Source organism: Indicator indicator, chromosome 15 (assembly GCF_027791375.1).
Source record: "Indicator indicator isolate 239-I01 chromosome 15, UM_Iind_1.1, whole genome shotgun sequence".
Classification (NCBI taxonomy): Eukaryota; Metazoa; Chordata; class Aves; order Piciformes; family Indicatoridae; genus Indicator; species Indicator indicator.
The window spans coordinates 1,648,762-1,663,885 of NC_072024.1; the positions used below are offsets into that span (position 1 = coordinate 1,648,762).

Genomic DNA, 15,124 nt, shown 5'->3' on the forward strand with positions numbered 1-15,124 from the left:
GAGTACAAATGGTTTCTTAAAAATCCCCTGAGTTCAGGGAATTTAAAATAGCTTGCAATGAGCACAGGAGCCAAGCAGTAATAAATACTGCAGAGTAAATCTTTAGCATAGAGTTTGGATCCTTGGTTACTGACTGATGTAGGCACCTTCTGCCAGGAGGGCAAGGGCAAAAAATATGAAAGAATGGAAAAAAGGAAGGAGGGGGCAAAAAAGAGAGAAAAGAAGGGAAGGGGCAAAAGACCCTTGTGCCAAGTCCCAGAGTGCTGGGGTCAAGGAAACTGAACAAGAGCTGTCACGAGCCAGGTTGCTGCCACACCACAGCCACCACCTTCAGGACGCTGTGCCAGTAAAGCCTCCAGTGGAGCAGGGATCTCTCTCAGTGGTCTTCTTCCCTCTGCTGAGGAAAGCATTGCAATGCCAGGAGCACTTGCAGTTCTCTCAGATTGAGGGCAAAATGCCTCCTGCCAGCTTTCACAGGGCAGGGTAAGGGGAGGAACGCTGGCACTAAAATATCCCATGGCACATGCCACGCCAGGAGAGAAGTTGTGGCTTCCACTAAAATTAGCCATGGTGGCAGGAAGTGAGTCAGGCCTCCCCTACATGCTGCATCTGCTGCTGAAGGGAAGGGCACAACCTCCAACCCAGCTATGTGAGAAGCCTCCCACGGGGGCACAGGGAAGGAAGAACACCACAGATCTCCTGCTGCTTCACACGCTCGCCCTCAAGGCTCTGGCAGCATTCTGGCCTCCATGAACTTGCCCATGAAGCTGCTGAAGAGAAAAAGGACTCCTACTCTGAGGGAGGGAAGGAGGATTTCAGTGTGATCATCTTGCAGCACAGTGGAGAAGGGAATACACTTTTCTCTCTGTGTCCTGAAGACTTCAGAGCAAGAAAACCCAGAGAGGGATGGAAGAGGCAGCAAGGCTACCACACACAAAAGGCATCGCAGGCTCGACCAGGAAGAACCTCAAGTATCTCCCCCACTCCTTGGGGCACTTGACAGCTCCTCCCAGTTCACAGGGCTATTAGGACAGTAAGGTGGAACATGAGCTCTCCACTTGAGCAGGGCAGATGTTCACAGATGAGTGGGAAATGTGCAGATGCCTGCCCCAAACTCACTGCTCTTCAGTGGTTTCAGTATGGGCAAGCCGAGTGCTGCCTGCCTCAGCAAGCCACCTCTGCAATGCTTCAGCAGTTGCAAAGAGGTCCCCAGCAGGCAGGAGGGGATTAAAAAGCAGCATGGCACCATGGCAATGCATCAAGCCAGCAGGAGATGCTACCTGATTTGTGTTGGTAGTACCTGAAGTATTTCAATGATCTTCAGCTTCGTGTCCATGACCAGGATGTCCTCTTTCTCTGGTTCACTCTGCTTAACGTTCCCCTCAGGAGCAGCAGCAAGTGGGGTCATGGGCAAGAAGCCTCCACCTCTGAGCACCACCTGGGTCATCAGCTCACCCACTCCATGGATGGATCTCATCACATTGCTCCCTTCAGAGAGGCAGGCAGACAGGGAAGGTTATGACGATGGAATGGGGCTCTACCAACAGGGCAAGGACCCTCCACAGCCTATGAGGAGAAACTGTCTCAACATTAAAGGAGGCCAGGTGGGCACCTGGAACAGATGGGAGTCAGCTGCATCACTTGGAGAGCCCCCAGCCCTCTCCCTCTTTCAACAGAGGCAATTCTCAGCTCTGTGACCAAGGCATGGACAGGAAGAAGCAGAAGATTTCAAACCCACAATGACATCTTGAGATGAGCTAGAAGCTACCAAAGCTGCTTCTCTTCTGCCCTTTTTCAGCCTTACCTTTGCTTTCCTCCCCTTTTGCCATCTTGGTAATAGGGAAGATGGTAGTGATGTGCACACAGTCTAATATAGCAAGGAGGATTTTGGTTAGCCTGAGGAGGTCACAGAAGTTGTAGAACCCAAAATAGATCAGATTTCTGGCTAAGTTAACAACCTACCAAAACAACAACAGAAAGCCTTCATTAATACTAGAAATATTTGACTGTCACCAAGCTGTCTTCATAGAGTGACAAGAGAGCAGGAATCTGAGAGCCATTATCAGAATACACTGCAGTTCCACCAGGGGAGATCAGCTGTGCATCCTCAAGTCTTCCACCTGCCTACAAAACACAGCAATGCCTGCAGTAAATCTGTGGCTGCAGCTAATTCTGTGGCCACAGAAATCACTGCAGAGAAGATAGGTCAAGACTAAAGGGAGTGCCTCAATGGTTTTTTTTTTTTCCTCAACCACCCCACCACAGATCTGAAGCTTTCTGCTACCAAGTGATTGACTTTCCTCAGATGCACTCTTTCAGGAGCCACATCCCATAATTTCATATACAGTGCAAACGTTTCATGCAGCCCCCTCACCTGAAGTATATTCCCCCAAAAGCTTTGGGCTTTTGATTTGATTTTTTTTAATAAAGAAATTTACAGATTCTTTGAATGGTTTGGATTGGAAAGGACCTTGAAGATCATCCAGTTCCAACCCCCTGCCACAGGCAGGGACACCTCCCACCAGCCCAGGTTGCTCAAGGCCTCATCCAGCCTGGCCTATGTCACACCTTTAATGAAATTAGTGCTTACATCAGGACTATTATGGCATGGATTTGCTACATTTCATTTGCACAGACTATTCTAATAGGGCAGTAAGTCAAGAGGACACTTTGTGAGCAATCCTTCAAGTCCTAGAAGCTCTTTGTGAACACAGAATGTTTAGTTTGAGACTCATTGCAGTAAAGCTTGAGAGAGCACAGGGATTAAACAAGGCTGCTGCAAGCCTCAGGTGTAAGCTCACAGCCATTAATTACATTTCAAGAACCATGACTGCAAGCTGGCAAACTCCAGTGGGGTTCACTGTGTAAGGAGGAAGGGCTGCAGCAGACAGGAGGAGCCTGCTGAGGCTCAGCACTCACTCATCACTTGGGTATTGGAAAATATAATATACCAAATATTCCCCACACAAATAAAAGAGAAAGAAGAAAAATCAGAATGGGATAACTACCTCAAAAGTGAGCTTGTTTTTCTCTTTGTCAGAGAAAGGGAACCTCTGACACACCACATCTCTTAAATATTCCTCTACAAATTCCATTGTTTGTGCAAATCTCTCCTTAATTTCATCTTTGGAAGTTCCACTGCTATCATAGCTGAAGAGGAGGGAAAAAAGAAGACAACAACAAGAACACCAAACTTAGCATGCAGACACACAGGACTCTCCCCACTCCCAATTGTTTTTTTCCATTGGTTTTCAAAATCTAAGAAAAGTCAAAGGCTGTCAAATAATTTATCCAAAGGAGGGAAGCAGGAGGCTGACAGCAGAATTTCCTGGCCTTGCCTGGGTTATCCCATAGGCTCATTTTGCACTGTTTAAAAATAGCTGAGGAAAACAACAGAAAAGGAGATTTTTGTCCCAAATAATAAAGAAAAACTCTCATTATTTTAGTGGAAACAATGACAAGCTGGGGACAGCACTGAGGAGGACATGCATGGCCAGGAGATGCTGAATTTAACCGAAGCAGATATTTCTTTTTTCTTAATACCAATTCTAGGTTCAAAAAGCAGTGAGAGCAGGAGATCAAGAGAGAGGATTCTGCCCCTCTGCCCTGCTGAGGCCCCACCTGGAGCACTGCATCCAGTTCTGGTGCTCCCAGCATATGAGGGACCTGGAGCTGCTGGAGAGGGTTCAAAGGAGGACACAAAGATGATCAGAGACTGAAGAACCTCCTCTATGGGGACAGGCTGAGAGAGTTGGGGCTGTTTAGCCTGGAGAAGAGAAGGCTCCAGGGAGACCTCAGAGCAGCCTGCCAGTACCTGAAGGAGGCTACAGGAGAACTTGAGAGGGACTTTGAACAAAGGTTTGCTGTGATAGGATTAGAGGTTTGCAGCTTGACAAGGGCAGATTGAGACTGGAGATGAGGAAGAAACTCTTCAGAGTGAGGGTGGGGAGACACTGGAACAGGTTGCCCAGGGAGATTGTGGATGCCGCCTCCTCTCTGGAGGGGTTCAGATGGATGAGGTCCTGAGCAACCTGGGCTAGTGAGAAGTGTCCCTTCTTGCATCACCCAAATCAGAGACAGACCACTGTGGTCATCACTGAGGGGTTTGGAGACAAACACCTCACAACTTATCCAATCCAAGCACACAGAAGAGACTGGTTTTGTTATTGGAAAGGTTCTCTCCAGTAAACACTAGAGAGAAATCAACGTAATTTTTTTTTTATATGTATGTATTTATTTCCATAGAATGGATCAGGTTGGAAGGGACCTCAGAGACTCTCTACTCCAACCTTGCTACCATGGGCAGGGACACCTCTCAACTAGGCTCAGCTGCTCAAGGCCTCATCCAACCTGACCTTGAACACCCCCAGGCAGGAGGCAGCCACAGCCTCTCCGGGCAGCCTGCTCCAGAGTCTCACCACCCTCACACTGAAGAACTTCTTCCTCAGCTCCAGTCTAACCCTGCTCTGCCTCAGCTTCAAACCATTCCCTCTTGTCCTACTGCTAGCCACCCTCCTGAGAAGTCCCTCTGCAGCCTTCCTGTGAAGGTTTTACACAGAACTTGACAGCTGAACAGCATCAGCAGCACACAAGTCCAGGACTGATCTGCTTTTGGTTTCAAAAGCTGAGGAGAATCATAGAATCAACCAGGTTGGAAGAGACCTCCAAGATCATCCAGTCCAACCTATCACCCAGCCCTAGCCAATCAACCAGACCATGGCACTAAGTGCCTCATCCAGGCTTCTCTTGAACATCTCCAGGGATGGTGACTCCACCACCTCCCTGGGCAGCACATTCCAATGGGCAATCACCCTCTCTGTGAAGAGCTTCCTTCTAACATCCAGCCTAGACCTCCCCTGGCACAACTTGAGACTGTGTCCTCTCCTTCTGCTGCTGCTTGCCTGGGAGAAGAGACCAACCCCCACCTGGCTACAACCTCCCTTCAGGTAGTTGTAGAGAGCAATGAGGTCTGCCCTGAACCTCCTTCTTCACCAGGCTAAACACCCCCAGCTCCCTCAGCCTCTCCTCACAGGGTTTGTGTTCCAGGCCCCTCCCCAGCTTTGTTACCCTTCTCTGGACACATTCCAGTACCTCAACATCTCTCTTGAATTGAGGAGCCCAGAACTGGCCACAGGACTCAAGGTGTGGCCTGAGTAGTGCTGAGTACAGGGAGGATGGAACTGCCTCTTCCCCCCCCAGCAGGTACTTACTCATCAATAGCAATTTCAGAAGGTATTTCAGACCAGAGGCGAGCATACTTGACTGGGGTCACCTGCTCCTGGGGGTCACGGTCGACGTGCATGTGCAGCATCAGGCGGCAGAAGGAAGCCCTCAGGTCGTAGGGGAGGTTCTCGTCGGACATGCAGCGCAGGATCAGGTCCACGTCCAGCTGCCCGGAGATCTCGTTGATGGCTAAGTACTGGCGGTCAAGGCACATTCGAGCAAAGAGGTTCAGTTGGTATCTTCCATGGGGAAAACACAGAAATCCACATGTGAACAAAGAGCTTCCACTTGGACTCCCAGAATCAGAGAATTGTCAGGCTTGGAAGGGACCTCAAGGATCAGCCAGGTCCAAGCCCCCTGCCATGAGCAGGGACACCTCACACTACAGCAGGTTGCTCACAGCCTGCCCTTAAAAACTTCCAGGGATGAGGCTTCCACCACCTCCCTGGGCAACCTGTGCCAGTGTCTCACCACCCTCATTGGGAAGAATTTCTTTCTCACATCCAATCTGAATCTACCCATTTCTATTTTTGCTCCATTCCCCCTAGTCCTATCACTCCCTGACACCCTAAAAAGTCCCTCACCAGTTTTCTTGTAGGCCCCCTTAAGATACTGGAAGGACACAATAATATGCTCTGATCTCCTTCAACTGCAGGAGTCTGGGGTTTTTTTTCCCCACTAATAAAAACAATTATTAAAAAAAATGACAGACTGGTTTGGGTTGCTCAATGTTCAGCAAGAGATAAAGGGCAGGGGACAAGAGGATGGAGCCGGACTCTGCTCAGTGGTGACCAAGGATAGGACAAGGGTCAAGGGGCACAAACTGGAACCCAGGAGGTTTTACTTCAATTTAAGGAGAAAGTTGTTTGTTGTGAGGGTGCTGGAGGCCTGGAGCAGGCTGCCCAGAGAGGTTGTGGAGTCTCCTTGTGTGCAGAGCTTCCAACCACCCCTGGCCATTGTGCTCCTGGGCAAGCTGCTGTGGGTGTCCTGCTGGAGCAGGGGGGTGGACAGGATAATCTCCAGAGGTCCTTTCCAACCCTCCAACCATGCTGCGATTGTATCTATGAGGAAGTGTACTGCAAGAACCATTTCAATGGAAGACAGAATGCTAAACAAGCTAGCCAGTAAAAAGAAAAATATATTTGTAGTTGGACTTTCTGTTCCACCACATTTGAGTCCATCAGAGTATTCTCTGAAGTTTATAACCCAGACACAGGAATCTGGTCTGGGCTGAAACCTGATCTTTCACCATGCCAAGAACTTGGTGTCTTGTCAAGTCATCTGGAAACATCACTTCATGTCAGAAACTGCTCAAAGCACAGCTTAAGCCCTCCAAAAGAGCACTGAGCATTAATCACACCAGACTTGTGGCCCTTTCATAGCTTCACATATTGTCCTGCTGAGAACTACAGGACCACTAAAGGCTTAGAAAGAAATTTAGAAGACAGTGAGAACCACAGGGGCTTAAAATCAAAAGCAGAGTCACTTGCATGATGAAACTGTTTTCACCCCAACTACCACCTGAGTACAGGTCCGCTGAGCATGCAGCAGAGGCTGTCCCATCACCACTTATTAGCAAGCTGAGCAGAAACAGGGGCATCGTAGAACTGGGTTGGAAAAGACCTCCAAGATCAAGTCCAACCATCAACCCAACACCTCTGTGGCCACTAAACCATATCCCCAGGTGCCACGTCCCCATTTTCAGAACACCTCCACGGTGTTCTGAACAACACGGTGTTCTGAACAACAACAACTCCACCACCTGTCTGGGCAGCCTGTTCCAATCCCTGACCACTCTTGCAGCACAGAAATTGCTCCTCATCTCCAACCTAAACCTCCCTGGCAATTTCTGGCCCATTCCTCTCCTTCTATCATCTGATCTTAGGGAGAACAACCCAACCCCTACCTCACTCCAGCCTCCTTTCAGGGTGCTGTAGAGAGCAATGAGGTCTCCTCTCACCCTCCTCTTCTCCATGCTAAACACCACCAGGTCCCTCAGCGGCTCCTCCCCAGCCCTGTTCTCCAGACCCTTCCCCAGCTTTGTTGCCCTTCTCTGGAACTGCTCCAGCCCCTCAATGTCCTTCTTGGAATGAGGACCCCAAAACTGAACCCAGGATTCAAGGTGTGAACTCATCAGTGCCCAGTACAGGGGCATGATCCCTGCCCTACTCCTGCTGACCACTCTACTGCTGATCCAGGCCAGGATGCTGGTGACCTTCTTGGCTACCTGAGCACACTGTTGGCTCATGCTCAAGAGGGCTGTCAACCAGCATCTCCAAGTGTTGTGCAAATTCCATTCACCCTGAGCCCCAACTATTTTCTTTTCAAATCAGTTTAAACTGTGTCATGCTCCTGAATCAGACTTCTCACCATGAATAACTTCACACTTCAAAGAGACTTCACCCTCACTCTGTACTGGCTCTTCTGTCCATGAAACCAGCATCACAGAATGCTTTGGAAGGGACCTAAAAAAAATCATCTAGTTCAATCCCCCTGCCACAGTAGCACCACTTAGAACAAGTCACATAGGAACATATCCAGATGGGTTTTGAAAGTCTCCAGAGAAGGAGGCTCCACAACCTCTCTGGGCAGCCTGCGCCAGGGTTCTGTCACCCTCACAATGAAAAAGTTTTCCCTTCTGTTCCTGTGGCACCTCCTCTGCTCCAGCTTGCCTCCAGCGCCCCTTGTGCTGTCACTGGACAACCCTGAGCAGAGCCTGGCTCTGCCCTCCCAACACTGCCCTGCACATCTTTATCACCAGCAATGAGAGCACCCCAAAGACTCCTCTGCTCCAGGCTTCAGAGCCCCAGCTCCCTCAGCAGGCAGATGGTTCCACTGCTTTCAGCATCTTTGTGGCTCTGCACTGGACTCTCTCCCAAGGCAACTACAGCCCAGAGAGGCTCCCCTAGACACAGCCCTGCTGCGCCCTGCCAGCCACCTACAGCCTGCGGCGTTAACCTGTAGTAGCTGAGCACGTCCCGGTCTTCCTTCTGCCCTTCCTTGGCATCCTGAGCCAGCTCCCTGATGCTCTTGCTACGGATTTCCTTGTTGCCGTCTCTCCAGAACAGCCACACTTCTTCCTCATCTTCTCCCACCTCCAAGGCGTTCTCTCCACTCGACACCTCTTCAAACTCGAAGCGGGAGAGGACCAGCCTGCCAGGAGGAAGGGAGGGAGGTTACACTGCAGACTGCCAAGGCCCAGGCACATCTCTCAGAACATTTCTTTCAAGACACTTGCTAAAACATCCTGGTGACAGAGCAGGAACTCATTTTGCCACCCAACATGCATTCAAAGAACCACCAGTTTACTCCTCAGCCTTGCAAAGGAAAAGGAGAGCAGCTGATTCTTTCAACAGCAGAAAATCTTTGGGGTTTATTAATCAAATGAACTTGGATTCTAAACTTTCCACCCAGCCAGCATTTCAGCTCCACTCAGCTGATGGAGATAAAGAAATAAAGAAGTTAAAGACATTTATCTGATTTTCAAGATGATCTTTACAGAACTGGTTCAGAGATGATTAAACAGATTAGGAACGGATTTGGTTAAAAAAAGTGTCTAAAAATGGAGGATTTCTGTATCCCATCAATGCCAACTGGATCGGAATTTCTGCTATGTGGTGAAATAACTTGAAACAAATCAGCTGCTGACACTAAAATGGCTTTGGGGGGATTTGGCTCTTCAGCAAAGACCATGCAGCTGAAAAAAATACAAATTAAATACACATGGAGAAGAGCAAAGATGTGATGTAGCCATTTGAAGTGCTGGTGGAAATCATTACAGGTTTTGAAGAGAACTAAATGTGCAAAACAACTCTCCTCCATTGGTGCTTTAAGGAGTACCTGACAAACACCTGCCTCTCCTGCACTTAAGAGAAGGATTAACTGTGCCCTCTTCCACCCATCTTTATGAAAACCACTTGAGATTTGATGCCTGCTATGATGCTTCAGCAATGGGAGGACAATGGTGAAGAGAGTTGGAGACCAAATCCTAACTGCAGGAGGAGAAATGGGTGAGCAGAGATGCACCAGCCTGTGCTTCACTGCAGGCTGAGCTCAGTGGGCATGCACCCAAGCAGCACTCACTGCAGACAGCTCATGGAGGAAAGCCTGAAGCCCAAAGGAGTTTGACCCACAGAACTCTACTGAAAAAAATCAGTCTACTGTGACCAGAAATGAGCCATCTGAGAGAGTTCCCTGACTGCAGGACTGGGAATCCACATGAAGATGTCTGCTGGCACCAGTCCCCATTTACTGTATATTTGAAGAGGACTCCACACACACTTGACTGCTCTCTCCAGACCTGCCAGCAATGCTCTCAGCTTTGAATCACCTTCCTTCAGTCTGAGGCTAGGAAAAGCAGTTTCCAAGGCATGAACTTACTTAGTTTCTATGAGGATGTCTGCGTTGGCTGGGTTCAGCACAGCTTTGCAAATCAGCTCCTGTGTCACTGGAATAGATTTGTTCATGGAAACGCAGAGATCTGAGAGGTAATCCAAAAACCTGGTGGGAAACAGGAGCCAAAAGGGTATCAAAGCCTTGCTGAGATCTAGACTGAAGCCATCTACATTTCAGAAAAAGAAAAAAAACACTCAGAACTCCACTTGAACATTGCAGAGCAAGACTGTAGCCCAAGGGGAAGCTCGGTGAGTGCCAAAAGCGAAGCAAACTGCTTTGTGCTTCCTTCCCAGCAAGATGGAAGCTGCATCTCTCTCTCAGAAGGCTAAGAAGGGTCACCAGACTGAAGAATGCAGCTCTCACCTGGGCTCCCTGTTCTTCCTCACCAGACTAACAAAGGTGTCAATCTCAGCAGCTGTGATGTGCTTCTCCAAGAGCTTGCGGTTGTTGTGCAGCAGTGCTGTGATGGTGTCCTCGGCCAGCACATCATAGCCAATCTGCTTCTGCATGAAGCCAAACTGCTTTGCAATGTATTCCTTCAAAACACAGAGAGAAGCAGCATGGTGATCAACTCCCCAGAAAGGTGAGAGAATGCTCAAAAGCAAACACAGCAAGACCTATGTCAAGAGCAGCACACCAAGGAGCCAGCTGCATTAGGTTCAAAGTTGCTATTTTGAGAGCAAATGAGCAACTGAGAGTGGGGGTGGGGAGACATGGCAACAGGCTGCCCAGGGAGGCTGTGGGTGCCCCCTCCCTGCAGGTGTTCAAGGCCAGGCTGGATGAGGCCTTGAGCCACCTGGGCTAGTTGGAGGTGTCCCTTCCCATGGCAGCAGGGTTGCAACTGGATGATCTTTAAGGTCCCTTCCAACCCAAACCATTCTAGGATTCTACGAATCTCCAGAAGTCCTTTCCAATCCCTAACAGCCAGTATGATTCTGTGTGATCTGCCAGCAATTCTGTTGTCTTCCCCAACTCCCCTTCACACTGGTGCTAAAGACACAGCTCAGGGAGAGATGAACACTGCCAGAGTAAAACAGCACAACCCAAAGACCTCTTGCTGACTACCAGCACAGCAGCGTTTCACTAATGAGCCACAGTTATTAGGGCTGTTCTGGGAGCAGAGGAACAATGTCAGTGCCACTGAAAGCTACAGACATGTTTCCAACCTGATTCTTCCTGTAATCCTGCTGAGAGTGCCTCAGCACCCTGTAGCAAAGGCGGCAGATGTGTCTGAAGGGGGCATGACGCTGGTCCCCCAGCTCCTCCAGGCGCAGCATGGGGCCGTCACCGCTGTCCGTGAACGGCGCTTGCAACAGCTTGAAGATCTGCACAGGGGTTAAAAGACAAAGATAAAAACCCCATCAGCCACTGCAATCAGTGTGGAAGTCTTGTGCCTGTCTTTGCATTTCTAAAATGGAACACTGGAAGCACACTGCAGTTGCCAAGTTTGTTTCTCTGCACTAGTGAGGCTGCATCTGGAGTAGTGTCTCCAGTTCTGGGCTCCCCAGTTTAAGAGGGACAGGGAACTGCTGGAGAGAGTGCAGGGGAAGCTATGAAAGATGCTGAGGGGCCTGGAGCAGCTCTGTGAGGAGGAAAGGCTGAGAGCCCTGGGGCTGAGAGCCTGCAGAAGAGCAGCCCCAGAGGGCAGCTGAGCAATGCCCAAGCAAGAACTAAAGGGCAAGAGGCTGGGGCCAGGCTCTTGTCAAGTGGTGCCCAGGGCCAGCATGAGGGACAAGGGGCACAAACCAGAATCCAGGAGGTTCCACCTGAACAGAAGGAGAAACTTCTTTGGTGTGAGGGTGCTGGAGCCCTGGAGCAGGCTGCCCAGAGAGGTTGTGGAGTCTCCCTGTGTGGAGAGCTTTCAAGCCCAGGTGGGCATTGCGACCCTAGGCAGGCTGCTCTGGGCATCCTGCTTTAGCAGGGGGGTTGGCCTGGATGATCTCCAGAGGCCCTTTCCAACTCCTACCATGCTGGGTTCTGTGACAGAGCAGCCTAGGTAGAAGATATTGTTTATCTTTACTCAGCATCATTTCTTCTAGCAGTTATGTTCCCTCATAGTCAAACACCAGGAGCCTGCTGAAAGCTCAAACCAAAGGCCCATTCAGTGCCAATAATTTGGCCACATTCTGTTATGAATTTCTCTTTTCTGATCACACTTGTTATAGGCAGGTTAGAAAACCAAAACACATCCTACCTGCTTTAGAATATTCTGTTCTCTCATCAGTTTTTGCCTTTCTCTGTTAGGTTTAGAAAACACCACTTCAAGCACGTCTTGTCCAGAATTAGTTCCACCAGTAACAAAGTAAACCAAATCCTCCAACAGTTTGGTGACAGATCTACAGGGAAGGCCAAGAGGTGTTAAGACTAAAAATTTGTTAAAAGAACAACCTCAGTGTGAGCTTACATGGTTTTCAAAATGTTAAGTGAAAAGAATATCAGTTAAAAGCTGACCCAGATGCTGGAGAAAGCTCAGAGGTCTCTACAATACTTCAAATTAGGAGCTAATGTTCCCTGCTGCTGCAGCCTTACTGTCCAACAGCTAAGCCACAGCAGCAGCAGCACATCATCACTTGAGGGCAATTACCTGCTCACCAAGTTCTTTAAATGGCCACTAAAAAAAAAAAATAAATGAGGTGAGACTCTCTCCCAAGCTCAAATAGAAGCCATGGAATCGCAGTTTGACATCAACTCTGGGCTCTTTTTGTGTGGCCAAGAACTTTTCCTGGTGCTTGGCAGAGGATTTGTGAGAAGTCAGATGTTCAGCCTTCACAAGATGGATTATAAGTTCCCACACTCCATTTGCAAAGCCCATCAAGGAAGGCATGCTGTGGATTACTGCTCTGGGGTCACAACACCAGTTCTCATGCTCTGGTTTCACAGAACAGCAGGGAGGGCTGGGCAGCAGAGCTTTGAAAACCTCCACCACAGACTCAAACCCATCAGGTGTTTTTCCTGTTTTTATTATCTCACCAATGAGGAAACAAAATCCTTTATTCTGGAGGAACTGAGCATAGATAAGACTTACAAAGAAAGTTTGAGTCAAGGAAATGACATGACGTGAACCCAAGCCTTGCCTCCTTACCTTCTTTCATTCTGGGTTATGGTTCCCTTCTCCAGCTTGCCAGCGATGGAACCCAAAACCTTACTGGCATCGTTGGCAAAATCCAAGTCCCGCACCTCTGCGGGGGAAACTGGCACGATAGCAAAAGCTTCTTTGTCCTCCTTCACTGGAGAGGTACCAATCTGAAACCCAGAGAGGGCTTAGCATCCAGCCAACAGGCAGGAAACAAAGCAGCAATTCAGGCACTCTGTGATAACAACACACGAGAGAAAGCTAAGCTCTGCTTGGGACAGCAGGAGACTACTGAAGTCAAGCTTTGGGGACAGCACCACGCTGTGTGAGCTCAAAGCTGTTCCTAAAGGCAAAGAAACATCAGGTGGGACTGCAAAACACTGCTGTCAGCAGCGGAGAAAAAGTCCTCCTCATGGTGACTGATAGGACAGCAGGAAATGGCCTTGAGTTGCACCAGGGGAGGCTTAGATTGGAGATGAGGAAAAATTTCTTCTGCAAAAGGGTTGTCAGGCCCTGGAAAAAGCTGCCCAGGGTAGTGGTGGAGTCCCCATCCATGGAAAGATTGAACAGCAGTGTAGATGTCGTGAGGGATGTGGTTTAATGGCAGCCTGGCAGTGTTGGGTTAATGGTTGGAGTGGATGAGCTTTTGATCAGGTCTCTTCCAACCCAAAGACTCTCTGACTGTCATCCAATAGAAGGTGAGCAGCTGAGGTAGCAAACTGAGCTTCAAGGTGGAATGTTCCCTGGGACACTGCTGCTGTTGGACAAATTCAGCTGGGTCAAGGGACTGGAACTTCTCCTGACAGTGCCATGTGTGTGAGACACAGCAATCAAATGCCTAGGGAGGTTCTGCTCCCCCTCTACTCTGCCCTGCTGAGGCCACACCTGGAATACTGTCTGCAGTTCTGGGCTCCCCAACTCAGGAGAGACATGGATCTGGTGGAGAGAGTCCAACACAGAGCTATGAGGACAAAGAAGGGGACTGGAACATCCCACCATGAAGAAAGCCTGAGAGCCCTGGGGCTGTTTAGTCTGGAGAAGAAAAGGCTGAGAGGGGATCTGATCAATGTCTACAGATATCTGAGGGGTGGGGGTCAGGATGAAGGTGCCAGGTTGTTTGGTGGTGCCCAGTGACAGGACGAGAGGCAATGGACAATCTGGAACCCAGGAAGTTCCACCTCAACATGAGGAGAAACTGCTTTGTTGTGAGGGTGCTGGAGGGCTGGAGCAGGCTGCCCAGAGAGGTTGTGGAATCTCCTTCTCTGGAGACTTTCAAGACCCATCTGGATATGCTGCTGTGTGACCAGCCCCTGGTGATCCTGCTTTGGCAGGGGAGTTGGACTCCATCTCTGAAGGTCCCTTCCAACCCCTACCATTCTATGAAGTGCTCACACAAAGTAGCAGAACTTACTTTCAGCATCACAGGTTTCTCCTCTTCTTTATCAATAGGGATGTTGGTGCTGTGAACCCAGGTGTTAGTGCAAAGGTGTCTGAGCCTGACATAAGAGTTCCTGAAAGAAAGGAAAGTTTCAGTGTGTGAGGCACAGGAAAGCTTCACATTGTTCAAACTGTAAGATGGTGGCAGGAACAAGATGAGGGGTTAAAAAAGGTGTCACCTTAATCCATGATGCAGAAGAGAACAGGAATAAGATGCTGCTTTGTTTCTTTCATTCTATAAATCCACATTAGAAGTCTTCTTCCATAATAAAATTGGTTCTGCTGTAGCAGTGAACCACACCACTACCGTGTGACATTCACTCAGCTACTGCACAGTAACAAATTGAGCCTTAAACCCCCACATTTCCACCTGCCGCATGGACCTGGGCTGTCACCTCCCACCCTTACCTCTGTATGTTTCAGCCCATGACTCCCTGATACCTGTTTTACCTTTTTAGCAGCGAGAAGGTTTTGGCTCTTTGGCTGCTCAATGTCATGCAAGCATCAAAGACAGCAGACCAGCATGGAACATTTTCCCTAGCAGAAGGTCTGTGGGGACAGCAGTTCCCAGAGTGTTTTCTCAGGTCCTTGTGGCAGTGACACTGCCTGGCACATACCAGCTCTTTGACGGAACAGTTAGTGAGCATCTCCAGTCCTGGGGTCAGTTTTCAGCCCCTCTCTATAAGAAGGACATTGAGGTGCTGCAGTGTGTCCAAAGAAGAGCAACCAAGCTGATGAAGGGCCTTCAGCACAAGCCTCATGTGGAACAGCTAAGGGACCTGGGGTTGTGTAGTCTTCAGAAGAGGATGCTGAGGGGAGACCTCATCACCCTCTACAACTACCTCAAAGGAGGTTGGAGCCAAGGGGGGTTGGCCTCTTCTCCTAACGAAGTGACAGGACAAGAGGAGACAACCTGAAGTTTTGCCAAGGGAGGTTCAGGTTGGATATTAGGGAAAAAAAAAAAAAAAAAAAATCACAGCAAGGGTTCTCAGGCCC

General features: G+C 49.2%; 1 protein-coding gene across 1 annotated transcript in view; it reads right to left on the minus strand.

Moving 5' to 3' along the window:
• Window positions 1-15,124, minus strand: part of ITPR1 (inositol 1,4,5-trisphosphate receptor type 1) — a 183,029-nt gene that overhangs the window by 113,426 nt on the left and 54,479 nt on the right. The window contains exons 12-22 of the mRNA XM_054387579.1: window positions 14,103-14,202; window positions 12,701-12,861; window positions 11,813-11,954; window positions 10,785-10,943; window positions 9,982-10,154; window positions 9,604-9,723; window positions 8,182-8,376; window positions 5,211-5,462; window positions 3,009-3,150; window positions 1,778-1,958; window positions 1,301-1,488 (exon numbers count right to left, since the gene is read on the minus strand). Of these exons, the coding sequence (XP_054243554.1) occupies window positions 1,301-1,488; window positions 1,778-1,958; window positions 3,009-3,150; window positions 5,211-5,462; window positions 8,182-8,376; window positions 9,604-9,723; window positions 9,982-10,154; window positions 10,785-10,943; window positions 11,813-11,954; window positions 12,701-12,861; window positions 14,103-14,202 (1,813 nt within the window). The remainder of the gene's footprint in view (window positions 1-1,300; window positions 1,489-1,777; window positions 1,959-3,008; window positions 3,151-5,210; window positions 5,463-8,181; window positions 8,377-9,603; window positions 9,724-9,981; window positions 10,155-10,784; window positions 10,944-11,812; window positions 11,955-12,700; window positions 12,862-14,102; window positions 14,203-15,124) is intronic.